The following is a 22,911-nucleotide window of genomic DNA, read 5'->3' on the forward strand; positions in this document are numbered from 1 at the left end:
GTGTGTGTGTGTGTGTGTGTGTGTGTGTGTGTGTGTGTGTGTGTGTGTGTGAACTCTCTTCCTCTATTTCCAGATTTGCATTAAAATGGCTATTAACTTATATCTTGACTTAAACTAAAAAAATTTTATCAAGATCTTCATAGAATATCTTGTAACAGATAGTAGCATATAACATGCAATTATCCTCACAGTGGTGAAGTGGTGCTTATTTTCTTCTTGAGCCCTGAGGGTCAAGATAACAGTGTTACATGAAATTATTTTTTTGGTTACCTTTGGGTGAATAATGAATTAAGTTATTTTGTGTATCTCTCTTAGGAAAACCTGTTAACTATCATTCCATGTAGCTATACCTCCCTTAAAGCATCTTTATAATAAGAGTATATGTATGGGTATAATTCATTTCCCTAGAAGTTTGTTGGCTCTAGTTGTTGTCCAAGGATCTTATATTTAGAGGTCTGTCTTCATGACTTTCTGTTGACTCTCTCGTATTGGATTGCATTCCTTCCTCACTTCTGCTGCTTAAAATCTCATTTCCTTCAAAACTCATCTTAAGCCACCTTCTATTCAAAGACTTTCCTTATTTTTCACAGTTATTAGTCCCCTAACTATACCCCCACATACATTACCTTGTATTTATTTTGCATAACACATATGTTGACACTGTACCACTCCACCCTGCAATAGAACATAAGCTCCTCGAGTTCAAAGGTTGTTTCATTTGTATCTTTGCATCCTGTAGGGTCTAGCACATAGCATATATTCAGTAAATATGTGTTGATTGGTATAGTAGCAACAATTAAGTTCATCTTTATTAATCTGTGATTCTTAGTATTCTCTGAGGTCTCTCTTGTGTCAGTCTGCCACCATCATGCAGGGCAGCCCCAGAGATCTGATAGACATTTTGTGTTTTTCTTTGTTTCATGCATTTTCAGGATCAAAGAGTTCATCTTTTAGTAAATAAATAATTATTGAGCACCTACTATGAGCCAGGTACCGTATTAAGTTCTAGGAATACATGTATTAAAAAAGAAAGACAGTTCTTGCCCTCAAAGAGCTTAGAGTCTAATTGGGGAAGATAACACATAAAAGGAGGTTGAAAGGATGTGGGAGAAGAGAAGATATCTGGCCCAGGGACATGATGGAGAAGTCCGGAAGATAATAGTGAGTAGAATGAAGAGGTGACTGTCCTGGGCACCCTCCTTAAATGAAGATTCTGAAAGGGCCTCTTCACACTCTGGTCAGACTGGGTAAAGGGTACTGATGAGATATGAGTTCCAAGGAAACCTTGGTAATGAATGAATCTGTCTTTAGGTATGCTGATGCTTGACAGAAAACAGTCTCTTGTTAACTATAGTTGAAGCCTATGTAGATCCTACAGAACTCATACATTACTAGCATAACCTTCAAGAACAGTCTTCTCAGTGCCACAATGAGTTATCAAAATATAACTAACACAGAATATATTGTTTAGCTTGAATCGTGTTTTATAGGAATTGCCTCTCCTTGTCCCCATGCTTATTGGAAGGGAAAAAAAGTCAAAGCAAATGTCTTTGGTTAAGCCAGATGTGTTTTCTGAAGGGTGACTTTCAGCACTTTAATGTTTGATACAATAAAAAATAAATACAAATGATCAGTAAGTGTAATGCCAATGTGATACGCATTGCATATGTATTTCCAGGGTAGATTCACAAAATATAATAAACTCTCTTCCTCAAAGGCAGAGCCATAATATTTATTTGGAACATCACTGTTAGGATACCATCCTATCAGTAATCCAGGGAGCGCTAACATCCTAAGCATTCTTATTGTCTGGCTTCCCCACAAGCAAGTTCCCCTTGGCAAGTTCCTCCTGCCTTCTGTTCTGCCGTATTACCTGTTCTATTTCAGTTTCACTCTATGCCTGATTGGGCAAGCTCCTTCTGCACACTGGGTTCCATGTGACTCAAGCTTCATGTGACTCAGGCTGTATCACAGCTGTGAACTGGGCCAGAGCTTGACGCAGGTCACATAGGCCTATTAATGGGCAGGGAGATCATCGTATTCCATTAACCTTTCAATAAGCATATGAAAAATCACTAATAATAAAGGGAAATAAAAATGAAAACAACTCAGATGTTTCATAATTGGTTTTTTTAGATGACAAAAGAAACAAGAAAAATTGAAGTTTCAGGGACCGATTTACTTTTTTTGTGGGAAGAGAGGCATCACTAATATACTGGTGTGGTTTTCAGTTATTCCAGTTAAGGAAAAGTTTCTAATTATTGAGGGTAAAAGTCTTTAAACTGTTCATGCCTTTTGACCCAGCAATCCTACTACTGGGTTATATTCCCACGGAGGTTAGTGACAGAAAGGGGTGGGGAGGTTTCGTATATAACAATATTTTTAGCCATATTCTTTGTGTTAGCAAAAACAAAAAAAACTTGAAACAAAATCATTGGAAACAATGTAATGAAATATTATTGCACTATAAGAAAGCTGAATATGAAGAATTCAGAAAACCATGGCAAGACCTATATGAAATGATGCTAAGTACAATAAGCAGATCCAGGAGAATAATATGTACAATGACAGCAATTATATGAAAGAAAAGAACACTAGTACTAACCGTGGACAACTGGTGATGAAACATGCTTCCCCTTCTCTTTAGAGAGATACACAGTTACTTTGTCAGTCATAATTGCTTAACAGTTTTCATTGTGGCAAATAAAGGTTAAATTCCTGGGGGACTGGGGAGGGGAAGAGAAGATATTTGGAAATTACCAATATATTTAAGAAGGAATCAGTTTAAAAAAAATTTTAAGGTCATGCTTATTTACTTCAGTTTGTCAAAAACCTAAGTACATATTTATGTGCTAGGTATTGGTGGTGGTATAGCAACCAAACAGTCATTGCCCTCAAGCTTACTTTTTGCTCTACCAATTCAAGATTACATGGTTAAAGAAATTCAAAATAATTTGATGAATGAAAGGCCCACTATCAGCTAAGAGATTCAGAAAGGTTTGGAAAGGGAATCAGTATCTCAGCTGAGCCTTGAAAGAAACCTAAGGATTTGGAGAAGCAGAAGTAAGGAGGGAAGCTGTGCAAGGCATTTAGGGACAGTTTGTCCAAAGGCATAGGAACAAGATAGGGAATGTAAAGTTTGGACAGCACCTAGTAGTCTGGTTTGGCTCATAGAGTGTCATGAAGGAGAATAACTATTAAATCTGTAAAGAGTATAAGGTACTGAATTGAATTTAAAATGAAATGTTTACTCAGTTTTTTACTTTTAGTTAGAAAAACTAGGTCCGGCCTAAAACTTAATATTGCCTTTAGGCAAACCTTTCCTTGAATCTAAGGTTTTTCTGATAAATAAAAATTATATTGAAACTTTATTCTAGACTTAATTAGCAAGTTGATATATAGGTATATAATTTTTTTATATTTTTGAAGATTTTGTATAACCTAGACATTTCACATAGAGATGAAGAATATATTTATAGTGAGTTAGAAAGGAAATGTCAAAAGATACTTGATACTTACTTTAGTATTTTTCTTGTCACTAGTTAAACTTTATTATTATTGATACAAAATTAACTTGAGTTTTTATATGGTCTGACAATATTAGAGGGAATTGTTTTCCCTCTCGTCTCCTACTAGATAAATGAATTAGTTATTTGTCTTGCAGATTACTGACATTGTGAAAGCAGTTGGTAATTGCAGCTACAACCAGTTGGTGGAGAAGATAATTTCCTGTAAGCAATCAGACAACAGTGAGCTGGTTAGTGAAGGTGGGTGAGTGCTATTACTCTTATTTTTAAAACATAATTTGCCATGCCATCTAGTCTTTTACATTTATTATATTATTTCAGCAAATATTTAATAATAAGACTTCTTATAAATATACTTAAAGATGCTTATAGAAATTTAAGGAGTAAATTTTCTAATTGTTGAGATTCATATAATGCTTTAAAGTTTATAGACCTCTTTTCTTGCATAACTTATTGAGAAACTAACATCAGTATGTTCCTATTCTCTAGAGGTTATTCAAATTGGTTTTTAATTATTTTGAACTGCTCTGTACTTAGTAATTGTTGACAGACACCAGTACAACTTGTATCAATCAGTAAGTATTAACAATTGGTATTAATCAGTTGATATTAATTACCTGATATGTGCTAGGTACTATGCTGGGTACTGAGGATGCAAATATAATGAATGACACAATTACTACTTGCAAGTTTACATTCTAATCAAGGAGACAATATAGATATAAATATGCAGAGAATAAATATAAAGTAACTAAAAAGGAGCTAATTTGGGGTGGCTAAGTGGCACAGTAAATAGAGCACTGGTCGTGGAGTCAGGAGGACCAGAGTTCAAATAAGGCCTCGGACACTTAAGACAAAACTAGCCATGTGACATTAGGCAAGTCACTTAACCCCAATTGCCCTGCCCTCCCTGCTCCAAAAAGCAAAAAAAAAAAAAAAGGAGCTAATTTGAAAGAGGCACAAACTAGCAGTTGAAGGGATCACAAAAGACTTCCTGCAGAAGATATTTCTTGAGTTACTTCTGGAAAGAAGACTGATATTTTTTTTCTTGAGGTTTAAATAAGGAGGCAATATATCCTGTTCTAAAGGTACTGAGGCAGGAGATGGTGTCCTGTGTGAGGAACAAAGGAACCGGTTTGATTGAATTGCATAATATGGGAGGAGGCATAATGTACAGTAATTCTGGAAACAGATTGAGGTTAGGTTTTAAAGGACTTTAAAAGCTAAACAATGGAAATTTTGAGAAAATGGTAGCGTGTTAGAACTTAGAAGAGCCCAGATTCTCTATTAATGCCCTAGTAAAGTTTTTTAAATGCACCAGAAGAAACCATGACAAGGAGGGTGAGGGAGTGGGGGGAATGGGGGGGGGAGCGGGGATGATAAAACCAAAGAGAACTTGATCTATTCCAGGACTCCACCAAAAATATTGTCAGAACCCTGGAATCTCTAAGCAGAGGCAGAGCAAGATAGGTAAAATGCAAAGCATGCAAGCCACTCAGATCCAGAATGGGAGGAAAAGCCAGACCAGCGCTCAAGCAGTAATTCCCCCCAATCCCCCCATTCACAGTTGGAGATAGAGCCAGAGAGTGAAAGAAGCTGAGCACCTAAACCTAGGCAGCACATGCCAAGCCATAACAGGAACCACAGCAGGAGAAAAGGCCAGAGCAGCACCTGGAAAGCAAAGCTCTTGAGGTCTGCAGTCAAGATGGCCAACATCTAGTTGAATCCCATCAGAATCACAGCAAGGGACAAAGCCACCTATGAGTTCAGAACTGTAAAGAAGAAAGAGAAGGAACCAAGACCAGACTTAAGTTGAACCACTAGAAAACTCAACCAAAAATCAGAAATTCCTGCAGTAGATGGGACCTAGTCTTATGTACCATATCCAGAACCAAAAATGCAGGATTTGTCCCCACCTTCCCATAAGTATGGTAAGGAGCAAAGCTCCAATGTACAAACTGAGGCTGTAGATAAAAGTAAAAAGAAATTCTAAGCATATGAAGAAATTCTGTGGATTGGGAGAAGCCTAAGATATAAACCCAGAAGAAAAGAGTAACGCCACCACTAATCCAAGGAAATAGAGAGAAAAGAAAAACAAGGACTATAAAAGTATCCAAAAGAAATGAAACAAGATACAGTGTAACTTTATTTAATTTTCCTTTTATTTTCAACTCTACTTTGGTAGTACAAAAGTCTTAAGGTACAAACCATACAGTTAAAAATATATTTGACACACAAATCGATGAAAATGATGAAAAATAACCTTTACAAATTTTACACAGTATAACAGTAGTATCATTACATACACTTGTGTTGGAAATTCCTCCCACTCCAAAGGAAGAGGGGAAATATAAGCTCTTGAAAACATTCGTTGCTTTGGAAACACTTAAGAATTATCATTAGATACTAGAAACCAACAAATATATTTACATGATTGATATATGGAGTGCATGACTTTTAGCATGACTGCAAGATAACCAAATCAAAACTGCTTAAGTTTTAGAAAATACTTTTAAAATGTGCTTTTCATTTAAATATAATTTTTGATGTCAGTGTATTTTCTTCTTCCACTATATTACTAAAAAGTGGTCTGGCCTGAATAAAATTATTAAATTTTTTGAAATACCTTATATTTTGACTTCTCTCCATATTGGAATGTACTTTTTAAAGCATTAATAATTAGTGATGCCTTTTAACTTAACAAAACTAAGTCTTTTAAATCTTGACCTAATAAAAAATATACTCATACACAACTCTTTATCATTTTTTATCAATATACTCATATCACAACTCTTTATCATAATTTTCTGTAACTCAGGGAGGTTTAATTTCACAGTTACATCATCTTCACTTATATATCCAACATATACCCGCCCACATGCAGACTTATCTTTAAGAATTGGAAAATTGGAAAATTGACAGATTTTGAACTAGACCTAAGATTTCATTGAAATAGAGAACTTCCAATGAGGAAATTCCCTCTACCAATGCAGATCTGCACCTTTTCTGAAATTTATAGTCTTAAGAGAGTTGCTGGGAGCCCAGAGAGATTAAGCAACTTGCTTTAGATAACACAGCCTATTTATGTAAGAAGTGAGATTTGAACCCAGGTCTTTCTGAGTCCAAGGCTAGCTCTCTATTGTACCATGCTGCCTTGAAATACAAAGAGGAAGAAAAAAGGTAAAGCAAAATTAAATCTACCAATTATCTGAAAGTATGGTTAAATCTTTATTGGTAGATTTAGAAAAGAGAAAGATCATATTTATACTAATACTTAAAAGCATATTGACATAGGGATGTTCTTTTGGGAAGCTGTTGGTAGGTTTGTTTCTTCTTTTTAAATTATTTTAAAGAGAGTGACAGAAATTTTAGGTTGGAAATAGCCTAAAAAACAAAACCCAAAATAATGACAGATTTTATCTAGCTTATTCCATCACCACTTCTCCCAGATTGTGCTCTTGCCTACTATTGCTGTTTTTCCTTCATTCTCAAAGAGGACCATGACATCAGGGAGGTGATACCATGATGTGCAGGGGAATTGGATTTAAGTGAGGGAGAGCTGTGCAAAGTTACCAGCCTCACTTTATCCTCAGCCATATATGAATCAGCACAACTGGAGATGGCCCAGGATTAGCCTTTTCAAGCTAAGGTCTTTAACAGGTCTCAGTCTGACTGAGGCAATGCCTATTCAGTGCTTAAGGCTTAATAAAAAATGAGGCAAAGAATGACCTCTTTAAAAAAAAAAAAAAGATTTGGGAGGGGAGACCACACTTGGAAGGCTTAATAATTAAAATAGCATCATTTGAATGCTCATCAACACCTAACGGCCTTCAGATACACCATGAAAAAGGCCTAGAAGAAGTTACAGTCCCTTGTCCTATACTAGAGGTGCTTATTTAGGCCTTTGACTGTCAAAACTAGCATTTGATGGACTTGAAGTCATTTTTTAATTATAAAATGGGATTGTTAACATAATTTTAAGTCGCCCCTGAAAGGAAGCCATTAGTAGTCTAGGGATGAAATGTGATTATGATGAAGGTGAGGGAGAGGCATGCTGTTATAAATGCTTGTTATTTCAGTAACCATGAAATTGATCATGCTTACTGCCAGTTCTCCCCACAAACAAAAAAATAAAAGAAAAAACAGGATGGGGTTAACAAGAAAATACACAGAAGGAAAAAAGCACAATCTCAAACTATTCATTAATATTCTAACTATATATACACATTTTTGAAATGAGAAAAAAATCTGCATTATTTACACAAGGGCCAAGGAGAAGACTTTTAAGTTAAAATACTACTAAATCTTGACATTCTCAAATTTAGTACTCTTTCATGAGGCATAAGAGATAAAACCAATTAAAGAACTGATGCATGGAGCTTGGCATATAGAATAACAACAGTGTTCCATTTTAGAGTCTTAAACGCTCATAGTAGAAATGGTACAAAAGACATAAGAAAATATTTTCCTAAGCAGTTAATTGGCTTTGCTCATTGCCTAAGTTTTCATTCTCTTTAAAACTTATTCAAATAAAACTCCATCTCCTTTCCTGTGCTACTTCTTTCCCTTTTCCCACCTTGCCATTGACACTTTCTATACCACTCACAGACATCAGACATCAGACTTCATTCCTTGGCGTTGGTCTTGTTCCACTTTTTTAACTCTAAATCTGTCAAAACAGGCACTTCTCTTGGTGCCAACTTCTTCCTTCTTTAGATTCATAGCTTGGTTTTATGCACTGCTTTTATGATGGCATTCATGTCTGCATTGCCGGCATACATATCTTTCTACTGCCCCTCAAACAGTATATAGTTGGTAGCCACACATGCTTTTGTGGAGTACCTCCTGGTGACAAGGAACTAGGACTCACTGAAGAGCTGTCTGGAGTGCTAGAGGTCAAAGCTTTCAGGATCACAGATGCTACTATCTACCATCATGGCCTTTAAAACATTATCATTTGCTTCATTTTTCATGATATAATGGACAATATGTTCAACAATATCACTATTCTTGTATTTACTGCCATTCAATTCTGTCTTTTCAACTTTTTCCTCAATATCTTGTTTAGCTTCTATTGTACACTGATAGCCCTTCTTCTTAAGCAAATGGAAGGTAAAGACTCCAAAAAGTTCCATGATGAAGAAAACTGGTACTAGTGTAGTGGCAACATATTCTGGGTGTCCATTCCCAGCAGTGTTCATAGGAAATGGAACCGTTCTTCCACTGGATGAAGCCAGAGCAGATCCCACCTCTAAGGCAGGAGAGAGCTGCTAACCATCAAGGTTTCCCCAGTGTCAGGATTGTGGCAAGTCCCAGGGGAAGCCATCAGTCTTTCCCCTTCATACTCCTGCCTCAAGGAGCCAGGTTCCCAGTCACTACGATTCCAAAACTGTCAATGACACAGATACAATGTAATTTTTTTATGTCATAATTTTAAAAGAAATGACAGCTAGGGAAGAAAAGCAAGATAAATAAAAATCATACCTTAGGATAGAAGGTAGTAAATACCTTACCCAAAAATTGATCATCCTGAAAATTAATATAGACCAAAAAAAAAAGCAATGACTCCATGAAGCAAGAAATCTTAGGATCATTGGACTACAGAAAATCATGACCCTCCCAAAAAAGCCCAGAGAACCAGAGGACAAAATAAATCCACTGGGTACCTCTTGAAAAGAACCCAAAATGAAAATAGCCATAATCAAGGACTTATAGGTCAAAGAATAAATACAAGTAGTGAAAAAGAAATCATTCAGATATCATGGAGTCACAGGATCACACAAGACAGCTGCCACTCTGAAGGAGAGCATGGAGAGAAGGTGGAGTATGCTACTCCAAATGGTAAAAAATAAAGGCTTACAACCATGAATAACCTTTTTGACAAAACTGAGTATAATCCTTCGGGGGAAAAATAGATCTTTAATGAAATAGACTTTTGAGCATTCTCAATGAAATGCCAGAACTCAGTAGAAAACTTTGAAATACAAATACAATAATCAAGAGAAATATTAGAAGGTACATATATTTGATCAGTTCAAAGTGACTATATGATGATAGATTGTTTACATTATATTAGGGGGATTATAAACAAAACCCTTTAAGAATCATTGAGAAAGTTATATTAAAGAAGATAAGGAGAAGGCCAAAGAGTGGTTTTATTCTGTTTTGATAGTCATAAGAAAAGGAAATGGGAAGAAAAGCAGAATACATTGGGAAGAAAGTAGAAGGAAGGAGAGGGAACATACTTTCTCATAAAAGAAAGGTTAATGAGTTGAATATTAAGCATATTAGAAGGAATAAAAGGAACAAGCATCGCATGGACCTCACTTTTATATGAACCACACAAAGCAAGGTTGAAAACACACACACACACACACACGCACATAGGCTTGGTACAGAAATTTATGAAACAACAAGAAAATAAGTGGGATCAGGGAGAAGGGAAGAGGATAGGATAGGTGAGGGAATATTCATTCGTAAGACTACAAACTCCACCATCCAGAGAGTGGAGCATGAAAAGGACATTAAAAGGAGAGAAGCAAAGAAAAACTTATGATTGGGGCAATGAAAGAGGAGAAGAAGAAAAAGAAGAGCAGTTGTGGAGAGTAGAATAGAGAATTGATTAAAAAATAAAGATATAGGAAGATTGCCTAGCAGCAGCAGGGCCCTGCCCAGTTGAAGTTATGTAAAAGAAATATAAAAGAAATTTATACTGGACCCACTTAGTTGTGTGATTTTTCTCCATCTTCGTTTGGCAGCACATATGTAGATGTAAAAGCAAAGAGTGGTTGAAATGATCCAAGGTTGAGGCTTGACTGGGCGTAATTAGCAAAATGGTAAGAGGGCTAAGAGCTCAAGAAGCGGACAGTATGGAACTGAACTGGTTCCTCAAGGGGTCACTGTAGGGAAAGGTAGAACAAGTAGCAAGTGCATGGGAGATGGACTGGGAGAGAACTGAGGGGTTGAGGGATTGGTCACTATATGGACAAAGAGTAGGGTTAAGTCAGGGAAGGCAGAAAAAGAGGTAGAAAACCAATAGATTATGGTCAGACAAGGGGATTTCAAGATTACGTGAATGTGGAGGTGGTGTATTTGTGAATGATGACAGGATGAAAGCTGTGTGGCTGGTGTTAAATGAAGGTGTAAGTCATGGGAAGTGAGTCAAGTTGAGGAACTAAGTGGTTATGGTATTTGAGGGACAATTAAATATATAAGTCCCAACATATGAGGGCATGGTTGGGGAGGAGAAAAAAATTGAGAGTTAGGTCTCGATTTCATTGAGGAAGGAAGAAGAGGTCTGTAGATAATAGCAACCAGAATGGAAAAATCACTTCAGTATCCTCATCTATAAGATAGTTTCTAATGTCCCTTCTGACTCTGGTTCTTTGTTCCTGTGCACATGAAAGAGGACCATATTACAAGGATCCAAGGGAGTTCAACAAGTATTTATTAAGCTCTAGGATAGGCACTGTAATAAATGCTGGGAATACAAATATAAACAAGACTCTGACCTCAAGGATCTTGCTTTCTAATTGGGGAGCACCTTAGAACAACACATAAAAGGAAATTTAAAAGGGGAAAAAGAGGTGAAGGTATTCATGTGTAGGCATGGTTTAAGAAAAAAAGTCCAGAGAACCAAGAGTGCAGAATGGAGAGGAATGAAGATATGGTTGACTGGGCATCCATGAAAATTCTGGGAGGAACCAGCCAATCATAAGAAGAGACCATGGGGCATAGGGTACTTATAAGGTGAGAAGTTCATGTGTGGAGTGAACTTCAATAATGTCAAGAGTTTTCTGTGAGGGGCAGCCAGGTAGTACAGCGAGTAAGAGCACCGGCTCCAGTGTTGAGAAGACCTGGAGATCGAATCCCAGGCTCAGACACTTAGCACCCACCCAGAAACACCTGGCCATGTAACCTTGAGCAAGTTGCTTAACCCCAATTGCTTAGGGGCGGCCAGGTGGCTCAGCGAGTAAGAGCACCGGCTCCAGTGTTGGGACGACCTGGAGATCGAATCCCAGGCTCAGACACTCAGCACCACACCCAGAAATAACTGGCCGTGTAACCTTGAGCAAGTTACTTAACCCCGATTGCTTTAAAAAAAAAAAAAGAGTTTTCTGTGGCATAGTAGAGTAAGCCTGGAGAATCAAGTGTGTCCCCCTACCCCCCTTTCCCCAAGGAAATGGAGTATATCAAATAGAGTAAAACCTGGACTAGCTAGAATCATCAGTTAGATGAAATTTTTAAAGATGAATTTCATTTTTGTGAGAGAAACAAATTAATTTTTAAAGCTTGATAGAAACAGTCAGAAAGGCAAAAACATTTTTTAATGTTTATCAGAACAGATTTTCCTTGATCTTTGCATTCTATAATAAACTCAGTAATGTATACTGATTATTTCCATATTAGTGATCCTGAAACACTTCATGTTCAATATACTCTGCTCATTGAATCAGGAAACTATACATTTTAGAAAAGTTCTTCTGCAACAAGGGCTGAAGAAAAATGGGTTTTCTTTCAGTTAAACAGTAGATCTATTGATTAGAACATCCTATTCTTCAAATAAAGTATTTCTCATGCCATAGTATATTAGTACTAAATACTACAGATATTTTCCTGAAACCTGGATGTAAGAAGAAAGTTCAAATAACATATTCTTCCTTCACAATGACTTCTGTTATAAAACTATAGAGGCAAACCAACAAAAGTAATTTTAGATATAGCAAAGTCAAAAGAAGACTGTCAAAGGAAGTGATTGAAAGTGATATTTGTGAGCAATTTTTTAGTGAAAACTTAGTGAATCAATATCAAAGTATCTTTCTCCAAAAAGCATTTTTTTAATTAAATTTTTTCTAATTAACAAAAAGTTCTCTCCCTTCTATTCTCGCCCTTCTCCAGAGTGAAAAAGAAAACCCTCATAATAAATATACATATTCAAGCAAATCTGATTCATCCACTGGTCATATCTAATATATATGTGTATATATGTATGTTTGTATGTATGTACATGTTTCAGTCTATATCCTGAGTACATCTCTGCAATTGTGGTTGGTCATTGGATTTTCATAGTTCTTCTGTCTTTCAGAGTTTGTCTTTACAATGTTATTATTGTGTATAAATTGTTCTAATTCTGCTTAACCTCACTCTGCCTCAGTTCACTTGCCTTCACAGATTTCTCTGACACTGTTCCCTTCATCATTTCTTAATGCACAATTGTATTCCATTACACTCATACACCATAATTTTTTCAACCATTCCCCCAGTTGATGGTTACTCTCTTCATTTCCAGTTCTTTCTTGATGCACACACAAAACTGTTATAAATATTTGTGCACATATGGGTCCTTTTCCTCTTCCTTTAATCTCTTTGGGGTATTAGCCTCACAATGGTATCACTAGGTTCAGAGTGTATGTATAGTTTAGTAACTTTTGGGGTATAGTTCAAAATTGCTTCCTTAGAATGACTGGATTAGTTCATGATTCCATCAACAGTGGTGATTCCCCATAGCCCCTCCATTATTTGTGGGTTTTGTTTTTCTAATCTGGTGGGTATGAGGTAGAACCTCAGGTTATTTTGCATTAGTTAGTTGCAGAGTTCATTTGCATTTCTCTAATTATTGGTGATTTTGGAGCATTTTTTTCACATACCTATGAAAAAATGGCTCAGTTCTTCTCTTGAAAATGAGACCATTATCAGAAAAACTTGCAAGCAACATTTTTAGGGAGTAGTAACTGAAGCAAGGAGGGAACCAGATGCACCAATAACCACATAATCCAAAGGCTAAGCTCTGTTGACCACCACCTACTGCTTCTACCTAGTTTATTCTAAATGTAGACTCTAAAGGAACAACTGGCAGCATTTTGACAGTATTGCTCTAACTTTAGTTCTCTTAGAACCTGAGTAGCTACAGTGGAGCTGCTATGTTGACATTAGAAGCTGGAGAATGAGAAACCTAGGGTGAGGACATCCATAAATGCAGTTTTCATGTAATATATGTGGTTGAATTAAGAGGCACTGTGGTATGGTTCTTGGAGTTAGGAAAACCTGAGTTCAAGTTTCACATACTGCCCCTGTGACCCTGAGCAAGTCACCTAAATTTTCACTGCCCTAGGCAGTTCTCTAAGACCATTCCAGACCAAAAACCATGTTTAATTAGTTTTCTAAATCTAAAGAGGATTCTCCCAAAGAGCTTTTGTTTATGTGGACAATATCTATTGATACTTACCCTATTAGAAGTTTAAGTAACTTAATATTCTTACCAAAAATAGTTATGACCTGTAGGACCCCTAGGATCTCCCCAGACTATACTTTGAGAGCAGCTACTCTAAGTTTTTAAAAGTGCTTTATAAAAAATTAAAAAGTGCTTTATGCATGTTTCTCCTTTGGTCCTCCCAACAACCCTGTAAAGTAGGTGCTATTATTATCCCCTTTTAACAAATGAGGAGCCTGGAGCTGAGACTTGCTACATGTCACATAGCTAATAAGAATCTGAGGTGGGATTTGAACTTAAGTCTTCCTGGTCCCAAGTGCCGCATTCTTCCACTGTTGCTACCTAGCTTCCCCATAGCTTTAAGATAACTATACATGGGGGCAGCCAGGTAGCACAGTGAGTAAGAGCACTGGCCCCAGAGTCGGGATGACCTGGGATCGAATCCGGGCTCAGATACTTAGCACCACACCCAGAAATAACTGGCCGTGTAACCTTGAGCAAGTTACTTAACCCCAATTGCTTTAAAAAAAAAAAAAAAGATAACTATACATGAAAATTGTCAGTTCCAAAAATAATTTTCAAGTGGCTACTTTTAAAAAGAAAGCACAAGTATGTAATTGATTTTTTGCCCCCCTGGCCAAAAGCTATTTACCTCAAGTTTACTGGTATAATTCAGTAGTTTATAATGTGCTAGAGAGAAGCTCATCTGGGCATATTATACTTGCTACATGTCAATTAACATTCCTTCACTTTTGTCCCTGAACACTAGATTGAGGTAGTATTTAATTCTTTTGTTTTCCCTCACATTTCCCAGAAAACCTGTCTGTTTTCTTGTACCATTTAGCATACTACCACATTCTTCCTTTTGAAGTCCAGCTATATCTTATTGTTCCTTTCTCATTTTCTACATCAGTTCATACTATCCAAGATTCCCCGAAATTATCTTTTGTCATTATTTATGAGAGAATATTCCATTACACAACCACAGTAACATTCTAGGATTGACTAGGAGGCAATATAAGCCACCCCATTAGAGTCTGATTCTTTTCTCTCCCCCTCCTCTTATGATCACCTATTCAGGATAAGGAATTTTGTTATGCTTATGATTATTCTTTTCCTGCTGTTAATTCGTTATCTCCTTCCCCCTACCTTTTTTACTTGTTTTCCTTTTGAGTTTGTTGTATTTCTACACTATAACTATATTGTTTATATGTTTCCAACTCTTTGTTCATTTCTGATGAAACAAGGTTTTTTTCTCCCCAGCTCCTCTATTTTTAAGTACTCTTTTTATCCCAATCATGAGAAAAAGCAAGTTCTACTTCCTTCTTCAATTCATCTGCCCTAGTGAATACCTCTTCCTTTTACTGTCTGCTCTTTTTACCCTCTTAAAACCTTTAGAATATAACCAATCTTACCTCTTCCCCACCTCCCACCCCCATTTTTATTAATTCCCTCAATACTCTTTGAAGACATTAAGGTTCTAAAGGAATTCTTGTTTCTTTTGCCTATTAGAATGTTGATACTACATCATCAAATGTCTGCTTCTACTTGCTCAAATAACTTTAACTTTTTAGGTTCCTCCGAACTCTTGTGTTAGTATTTCAAAGTTCTTACAGAGCTTTGGGATTTTTTAGAAATGCTTGAAAGTCCTCTGTTCTATTAAAAGTCCTTCTCTCCCCGCCCCCCCCCCCCCGTAGGAATATATTCAGCTTCACAGTTTAAATTATTCTTGGTTATAAACCTGTATCCAAGAGTGTGCTAGAGCCAGCTGGAACCAGCTTGTGAGAGCTGGTTATTAAATTTTCAGTGAAAGCATTTAAACCTCAGATATTGGCAGTAGTACAAATCAAAGCTTATTTTATTGCTTTGTTGGTTGTTTAAATTAAGAAAATGATGAAGACTGTGTTAATAATGCAGATTAAACTTAAAAACTTGCCATGCATAATTTTTTTCCCTAGAGAGCCAGTTGTTAAACATTTGCCAGCACACTCCTGCCTATGTCTTTTTCCCTTTGGGAATGAGCCTTACTATCTCCTTGGTACTTGAACTGTTTCTTTCTGGATGCTTGCATTACTTTTTCTTTGATATGGAAGATCTGGATTTGGAATATGACATTCCTGGGACTTCTCACAGGGAGGTGATCATTGAATTCTTTTTATCTTTACATTGTCCTAATAGGGCAGATTTTGTTTTATGGTTTCTTGAAATCTAGTGTATAGGCTTTTTAAAAAAAACATAGTATTCAGGGAATCCAGTGATGAATAATTTATGTCTCTTTGACCTGTATTCCAGGTCAGTTTTTTTTTTAACTTCAAATGTTACATCTTCTTCTCTCTTCCCAGTCTTTTGATTTTTGTTCTAATATTTCTTGCTATTTCTTGGAATCATTGAACATTGTTGGTTTATTGTAGTTTTCAGGAGATTCACTACTTGGGCAACGGATTCTAGAACAAAAGGCAGCATAGAATTGAAATGACTAACTATTGGGTTGAGGAAAGTGAAGTCAGAGTGGAATTAATGATCTAAAAAGGTACCAACAAATGGAAGGATTAGAGGTCTGAATGAGGGTGAAAAGGTGGTTTAAGAAGGGTGAGACATAGGAAAAAGTAGAATAATAGAAATTATGGTCAGATGGAGAATGTCAGTTTTTAATTAGGGAAGTGGAACATGTATAAGTAATATGTCTAATGTGACCATCTCTGTATGTTGCTAAAGCAGATGAAAAGAATAGGTCATAGGATTTAAGGAGGCTAAGGAATTGGGAGCTTAGGGACTTTGAAGGAACTTGGTGACCACGTGGATAGAGTACTGAACCTGGAGTCCAGAAGGCCTGAATTCAGATGTGGCCTCAAACACTTACTGACCCTGGGCAAATAATTTAACTTTTGTTTGCCTCAGTTTCCTCATCTATTAAATTGGGATAATAATAGCATCTACCTCCCAGGGTTGTTGTGAGGATCAAATGAGGTAATTAAAAAATGTAAAATGTTTAGCATAGTGCCTGATCCCATAATAGGCACTCTATAAATAGTAGCTATCCTTATCATTATTATTATTATTGGTATTATTATAATATTCAAATCCCCTAAAATAACAGGCATTTAGGAGGAGAGGAAAATGGTAAGTCAAGTACTGAATTTCTTGAGAATGACCTATAGGTTGTTAAATTACAGGTATCCTTGTTTGGATTGGGGGAGGGGAGGGAATTTTGATTGAGGTTTTTGAGTGAAGAAGATAAAGTCTGGAAATAGCAGTGGGGAGCAACAAGCATTTTGATTTCTCCTCTAGGACTAGTGTGTCAGGGTGTGGGAGAAGGTACATCCAGTGCTGGAAAAGAAAGCCAGGTTCCAGTGAGGGCTAATAATAGATAGACAATGTATGAGCAAAAGAGGCCAAAGGCACAGTAGAAAAAGTAAGCAAGGTTAGAATGGGACATGGGTGGGACAGGAGTTGAAAGAGGGATGGGAATGAGAGAATAGGAGCGAACTGGAGACAGTTTAACACTTAATTACAAGTGATTGAGAGACTCAGGGATAAGGAGGAAAACAAGAAAACCCATAGTGGTAGTAATGGGAGACTGTAAGAGGAAAGTTTGAGAGTGTAAAGGGCATGGGGAAAATAATGAATTCCGTTTTAGACATGTTGAATTTAAGATACTTATGTAACATACCATTCAAGATATCCAAAATGCAGAACTCTGGTTTAGAAGATCGACTGAGACTGAGTATATAGATCTGAGAATCATCTGTATAAAAGTGATAAGTGAACCCATGGGAGCTGATGAGATCACCAAACAGGATAGTATAGAACCAGAGCTCTTAATCTTTTCTGTCATTAGCCCCTTCTCAGAATAATATTTTGTTTTTAATTTTTAATTCATAGTTGAAGGAAACACGAAATTTCACTTAGACACTAGTGAAAATGAAGATGATCCCTCCAATTTCATAGACCCCTAAAATCTATCTCTTGGGGATGTGTAGACCCCTGGTCTAATGGAAGAAGAGGAAAGGGCCCAGAATAGAACCTTTGGAGATTCCTACGGTTAGTGGAGGTGATCTGGAGGAAGATCCAGTAAAGGAGACTAAGAAGGAGAACCAAGCTAGAGCAGTGTCATGAAAACCTATGTAGAAGAGTATCCGGGAGAAGAGGGTAATTGATAGATAGTATCACATGTTACAAAGAGGTCAAAAATGAAGAAGACTTAGAAAGGCCTTTAGATTTCGCAGTTAAAGAGATCACTGGTAACTTTGGAGAGGATAATTTAAGTTGAATCATGCGATTAGAAACCAGAATGCAGAGAAGCAAGTGAGAAGAGAGGAAGTTGAGGCATCTAATAAAGACAGCATTCTCTGAACAGGAGTTTAGCAGAGACTAAGAGGAGAAATATTGGACAGTAGCTAGTGAAGGTGGCCAGATAAAGCTGGGGTTCTTTAAAGATAGTGGAAACATTTGTATGTTCATAAAAAGCAAAAAAGAAACTGGTTGGTTGGTAAATGTTGTCCCTTCTCAAAGAGGACCAAAATGACATCCCTATGCTAGAGTCAAGTTACAGTGTATCTGACTATGACCGACCAGACCATTACTACCTCAGTATGCTTTACCACAGGTCAGGAACAAATAGTCCAGGTGAACATTTGGGGTGGATTCACCAAATTTGCTCAGTCATGAGCATGGTTGAATAGTATAGTAGGAATGGTGATAGAGGCAATCTTCTAGAGAAAACAGGAAGAAATGAGACAGAGTACATATAGAAGGATTTGCCTTGGCCAGGAGAGAATGAGTGGAAGAGATTGAGGATGCAGTGAAGAGGTAGGATCTTTGTCAAAGACGGGGACAACAGAGGATATGATGGGGTAGATGTCTAATTGACCTAAGATGAGCAAGAGTGGAGAAGAGGGAACTCTTAATGACTGATTTCACATTTCTTTTAGTGAGGTATAAAGTACAGTTCTTTTCTGAGAGAGGAAAGTATATAATGGAAGATTTGAGAAGGGCCAAAAGGGTTTGTCTCATACCTATGGTGAGATAGCTAATTGATTAGGGAACTATAAAAAGGCTTGCCTTACTACAGTTGAGATTATCTAGTGGACCCAGTCAGCAGTTTGGTGTTTTGGGTTTTTTTCCCAACTCAGCAGCAGCAGATGACTAGGAGTGAAGGAGTAAAACAATGATAATAATTCAGAATTGAGATTTGGTAAAATTAGCAACAGGATAAGGGTAAGGTAAAAGATTTTAGAGTATAGTATATAACATAGAGGTGAAATGATTCACCAAATGATTGAGACAGGGCAAGGACAAAAATATAGCTGGTGCAGCGGTAATAGCCTGGGAAAGAATGAGGGGTGGAGGGAAAGAACAAGGACCATGGCTTAGTGGATATGAGGCAGCCCTGGAGAAAAGATCTAGGTTTGAGAGGCATTGTAGGTAGCAGATAGAGAGCTGGCTTTGGAGTCAAGAAGACCCAAATTCACTTTCTACCTCTAATGCTTGCTAACTTTGTGCCCTTGAGCTTATGCCAATAAGCAGCTTGCCAAGACTATATTTCTGAGATGAGTTTCTATATGAATTGAAATAGAGGCAGTTCTCTTTATCATGGAATCATAAGTGCAACCCACAATTTTTATATATCTGTATATACATGCATGTATACATATATGTTTTACTTTCCCTTGTCCAATTGTCCTGTTGCCAACCAGTCATATGTTAAAAAAAGCCCAAACCTGGATCGTTCCCACCCTCCTCATTTGCTCCTGATCAGTGTTGCTGACCAGAGTCTAAGAAAAGCACAAAACTGTGCTGATTCCATCCGCTGCAAATTTAAGTTACATAATTTCAACTGAGCTTTCGATGTAGTAAGGCAGTACTTGTGTATTTTCCTTAACCTTGTAGAGAAAACAATTGACCTTTAATGGAATAAAGGACTTTTTATGTTCACATTAATATACATATATGTATATTTCTAGTTTGTGAACTCTCAGTTCCTTTTCATTCTTTCCTAGTTAAATTGTCCCTCTCTGTTACTGCCACCCTCACTCATCCCCACAATTAGAACATCAGTACTCATAGCAGTCCTTGAATAGATGTAAAGTTTTATTGACAACCACTTGCCCTTTCACTTAAGAAAAGAAATTGAAGCTAGGTTTATTTGTTACTTGGGATTTTTTTTATTTGTTTTCACTGTGGGGAGAGGGTTATGTGAAGAAAAAAATGCTTGATAAGGGGAAAAAAGTTTAATTAAAAAAGAAATTGAGAAAAATAATTTATGCTACCTAGCTTCTTAACTTATTTCCCCCTTTAGTCTTTTTGTATCCCTCTTCCCTTTGCTCAGATACCCAGGTATCTGGCATCCTAAGGACATACATTTTCTATTCTTTCTGCTATACTGCTACCTCCTCATCCCTAGTCACAAATGTGCCATCTGCCCCAGCAACATCCTTAATTCCTATCATGTTAAAAAAAACTTCTAGGGGCAGTTCCTTTCTCTTCATACTTCTGTATCAGGAGTTCTTAGCCTTTTTTGTATCAGAGGGTCCTTTAGTAGTCTAGTGAAGTCTATAGACCCCTTCTCAGAATGAGGTCTTTGAATGCATAAAGTAAAATGCACAGGATTACAAAGGGAACCAATTATATTAAGATACAGATCAAACTGTTTTTAAAAAATATATTCACAGACTCCAGAAGAATCACTGTTCTATAATTAAAACCAAAAATTCATTGCCTTTTAATTGAATTTTTGAAAAATTACTGACTAGTCAAAATAAAATCTTGTAAGGGTATTTGCTATTTTTTTTATCTACTTCAAAAATGAAAGCCATTTAATGTGTCTTATTTCCCAAGAAGACAAGCCTATACAATGTGTAATATATCTCCTGAGGGATCAGAATAAGAAATGTCATGGAATACAATTATTCTCAAGTCTCCTGCTTGAATTTTTATGCTTCTACTCAGACAGTTTTGCTGGCGATGTTCTCTTGGGACATATAGAACATTTCAAAACCTGCAAAAGTTTGTTAAACACCAAAGTCATGCTAAGGCTACCAGTGATCTCCAATAAGAGCTTCTGACATTTATGCCTGTTTTAGATAGCAGATGATTTCTAGGTTTTTCCATTGGGTAATTTATACACAAATGTGTGTATGTATTTATCCATACATGTATTCTTTTTAATAGGAATGGGTCTGTAGAGATAGGGATCCCCACAGCAGGAGAAGGCAACGCTTCCTCCTTCCATTGTATCCACAGATCAGTCTAAAGAAGAACCATTACTTCATTTGATCCATTTCTGGAAGAATGTAAATAAAATTTTTTTAAAATTACATGAATCTTGAGATTATTCTTCTATCTAATCTTATGCATTGGTTCCATAGGCTTTGTAGCTGAGCAGTTTCTAAATAACACAGCCACTCAACTGACATATCATGGATTATGTGAACTTACGTCAGCAGTTCAGGAAGGAGAACTTTGTGTATTCTTTCGGAACAATCATTTTAGCACCATGACCAAATACAAGGTATGATATAGAAATAGCTATTTTGTTGTGTTTTCCTCAATTAAATTTGCTTGATTTAAAAGATGCCTTATATGATTTACTTAGCGATTTTAACTTTTAGCAGAAATCCCTTAGCCATCATAACTATATTGGTAATTACTAAATACTTTTCTAAAGTAGTATGGGCAACTAGTTTAAATGATTATTAAAAATAAGTGGATTTTTAAAGCTAAATTAAAATTCATAATAGTTAAATAGATTTATCACTTAAATAAGAAATATTTCACTATTTCCTAAAGAGCTAGACAGCTAAGGAGAAAGCTAATGATAGTTATTTCTTTTTGAATACTAAAAGAATGCCAAGAGAAAGGCAGATGAGTATTTTCTTTTGTTTATGGTAGTGTATGCTGCTAAATGATTGATAATATCACTTGAAATCATCGTTATAGTCATTTTATAGTCTTTACCAAATTCTGTTGATTCTTCCTTTACAATGTCTCTTTGATATATCTATTCCTTTCTTTTCTGCCACCAGTCTAGTTTGAACATTTATAATTTAATATCTTGACCATTACAATATAATCAACCTCCTTACCTTTATTTTGCTCCCTTTCCAAGCCATGCTTTGTTCTACCACTAGATTAATCTTCCCAAAATTTTACCTTCATCTCGTTTTTTTCACATTTAAAAACCTTTACTTGTTTGTTCTCTAATGCCTAAGGAATAAAATTCAGTTCCTTGGCCTGTCATTCATGATTCTTAACAGTCTACCTCCAACCAATTTTTAGTTCTATTTCACATTGTCTTGCAGAAACTATTTTGTGCAAACTTCTCTACTTTTTATCCAACATCTTGTACTTTCCTATTCTGTACTTTTAACACACTGTTCCCTGCTTCCTAGGCTCATCTCCCTCTCTGGAATGCCTTCCAAAAACTTTTCCTGCCTGTTTAAGTCATACTCATCTTTTAAAGCATGGCTTAATTCCAACTTCTCTTTGGAGCATTTCCTCACAACCTCAGCTAGAAGTGATTTCTTCCTTCCTGTGAATTCCTTAGGCATTTATTGTCCACTATATTTGTTTGCCACATGGCAATGATTATCTTAGTGTATGTACTACATACTTCATCTTTCCAAATAGATTGTAAATGCCTCAGAGGAAGGGGCCATATCTTCTATTTCTTTGTATGTGGTTACTTTATAGAAGAAAATGAAAGCTCCTAATAACCATATTTAGTTCATATACCTATCATATTACTTATACTCTAGCTAGCTGAAATTAATAGCAATAATAATAAAAATAACAATAGCATTTGTATAGTAGTTTATGATTTGCAAAGTGTTTTACATATGTTATTACAATGGATCTTCCCAATTACTCTGTGAGGTAGGTGCTATTAACCCCATTTTTACAGATTAGGAAACTGAAACAGAGAGACTAAGATTTATTTTTTAGTGTCCTACAGTTCAGTACCTGAGGCAGGATTTGAGCTAAGGTCTTCCTAGCTACAAGTCTAGTACTCTATCCATTGCACTATTTTCTTCATGTATGGATAATGTGATTTAAAGAGCCTCTGCTTTCCAGTAGAAGTGTTATAAATCCAGAGAAAAGACCACCTCCTTTCAAATTAAACTCATTCAATTATTATCATATTGATGTTAGTGTATTACTTTACCTGAAATTTTT

At 36.4% G+C, this 22,911-nt stretch overlaps 1 protein-coding gene and 1 pseudogene across 5 annotated transcripts in view; one reads left to right on the forward strand and one right to left on the reverse strand.

Moving 5' to 3' along the window:
* MINDY2 (MINDY lysine 48 deubiquitinase 2) overlaps positions 1-22,911 on the forward strand; it is a 122,555-nt gene that overhangs the window by 66,524 nt on the left and 33,120 nt on the right. For all 5 annotated transcript variants that reach the window (XM_069098153.1, XM_069098154.1, XM_069098156.1 and 2 more), the window contains exons 5-6: positions 3,665-3,767; positions 21,105-21,247. In XM_069098153.1, the coding sequence (XP_068954254.1) occupies positions 3,665-3,767; positions 21,105-21,247 (246 nt within the window). The remainder of the gene's footprint in view (positions 1-3,664; positions 3,768-21,104; positions 21,248-22,911) is intronic.
* On the reverse strand, positions 3,777-8,812 carry LOC138168707 (RELT-like protein 1 pseudogene; annotated as a pseudogene).

This window comes from Petaurus breviceps, unplaced genomic scaffold (assembly GCF_028583685.1).
Source record: "Petaurus breviceps papuanus isolate PSGF00001 unplaced genomic scaffold, PetGlider_PUasm1.0 37, whole genome shotgun sequence".
Lineage (NCBI taxonomy): Eukaryota > Metazoa > Chordata > Mammalia > Diprotodontia > Petauridae > Petaurus > Petaurus breviceps.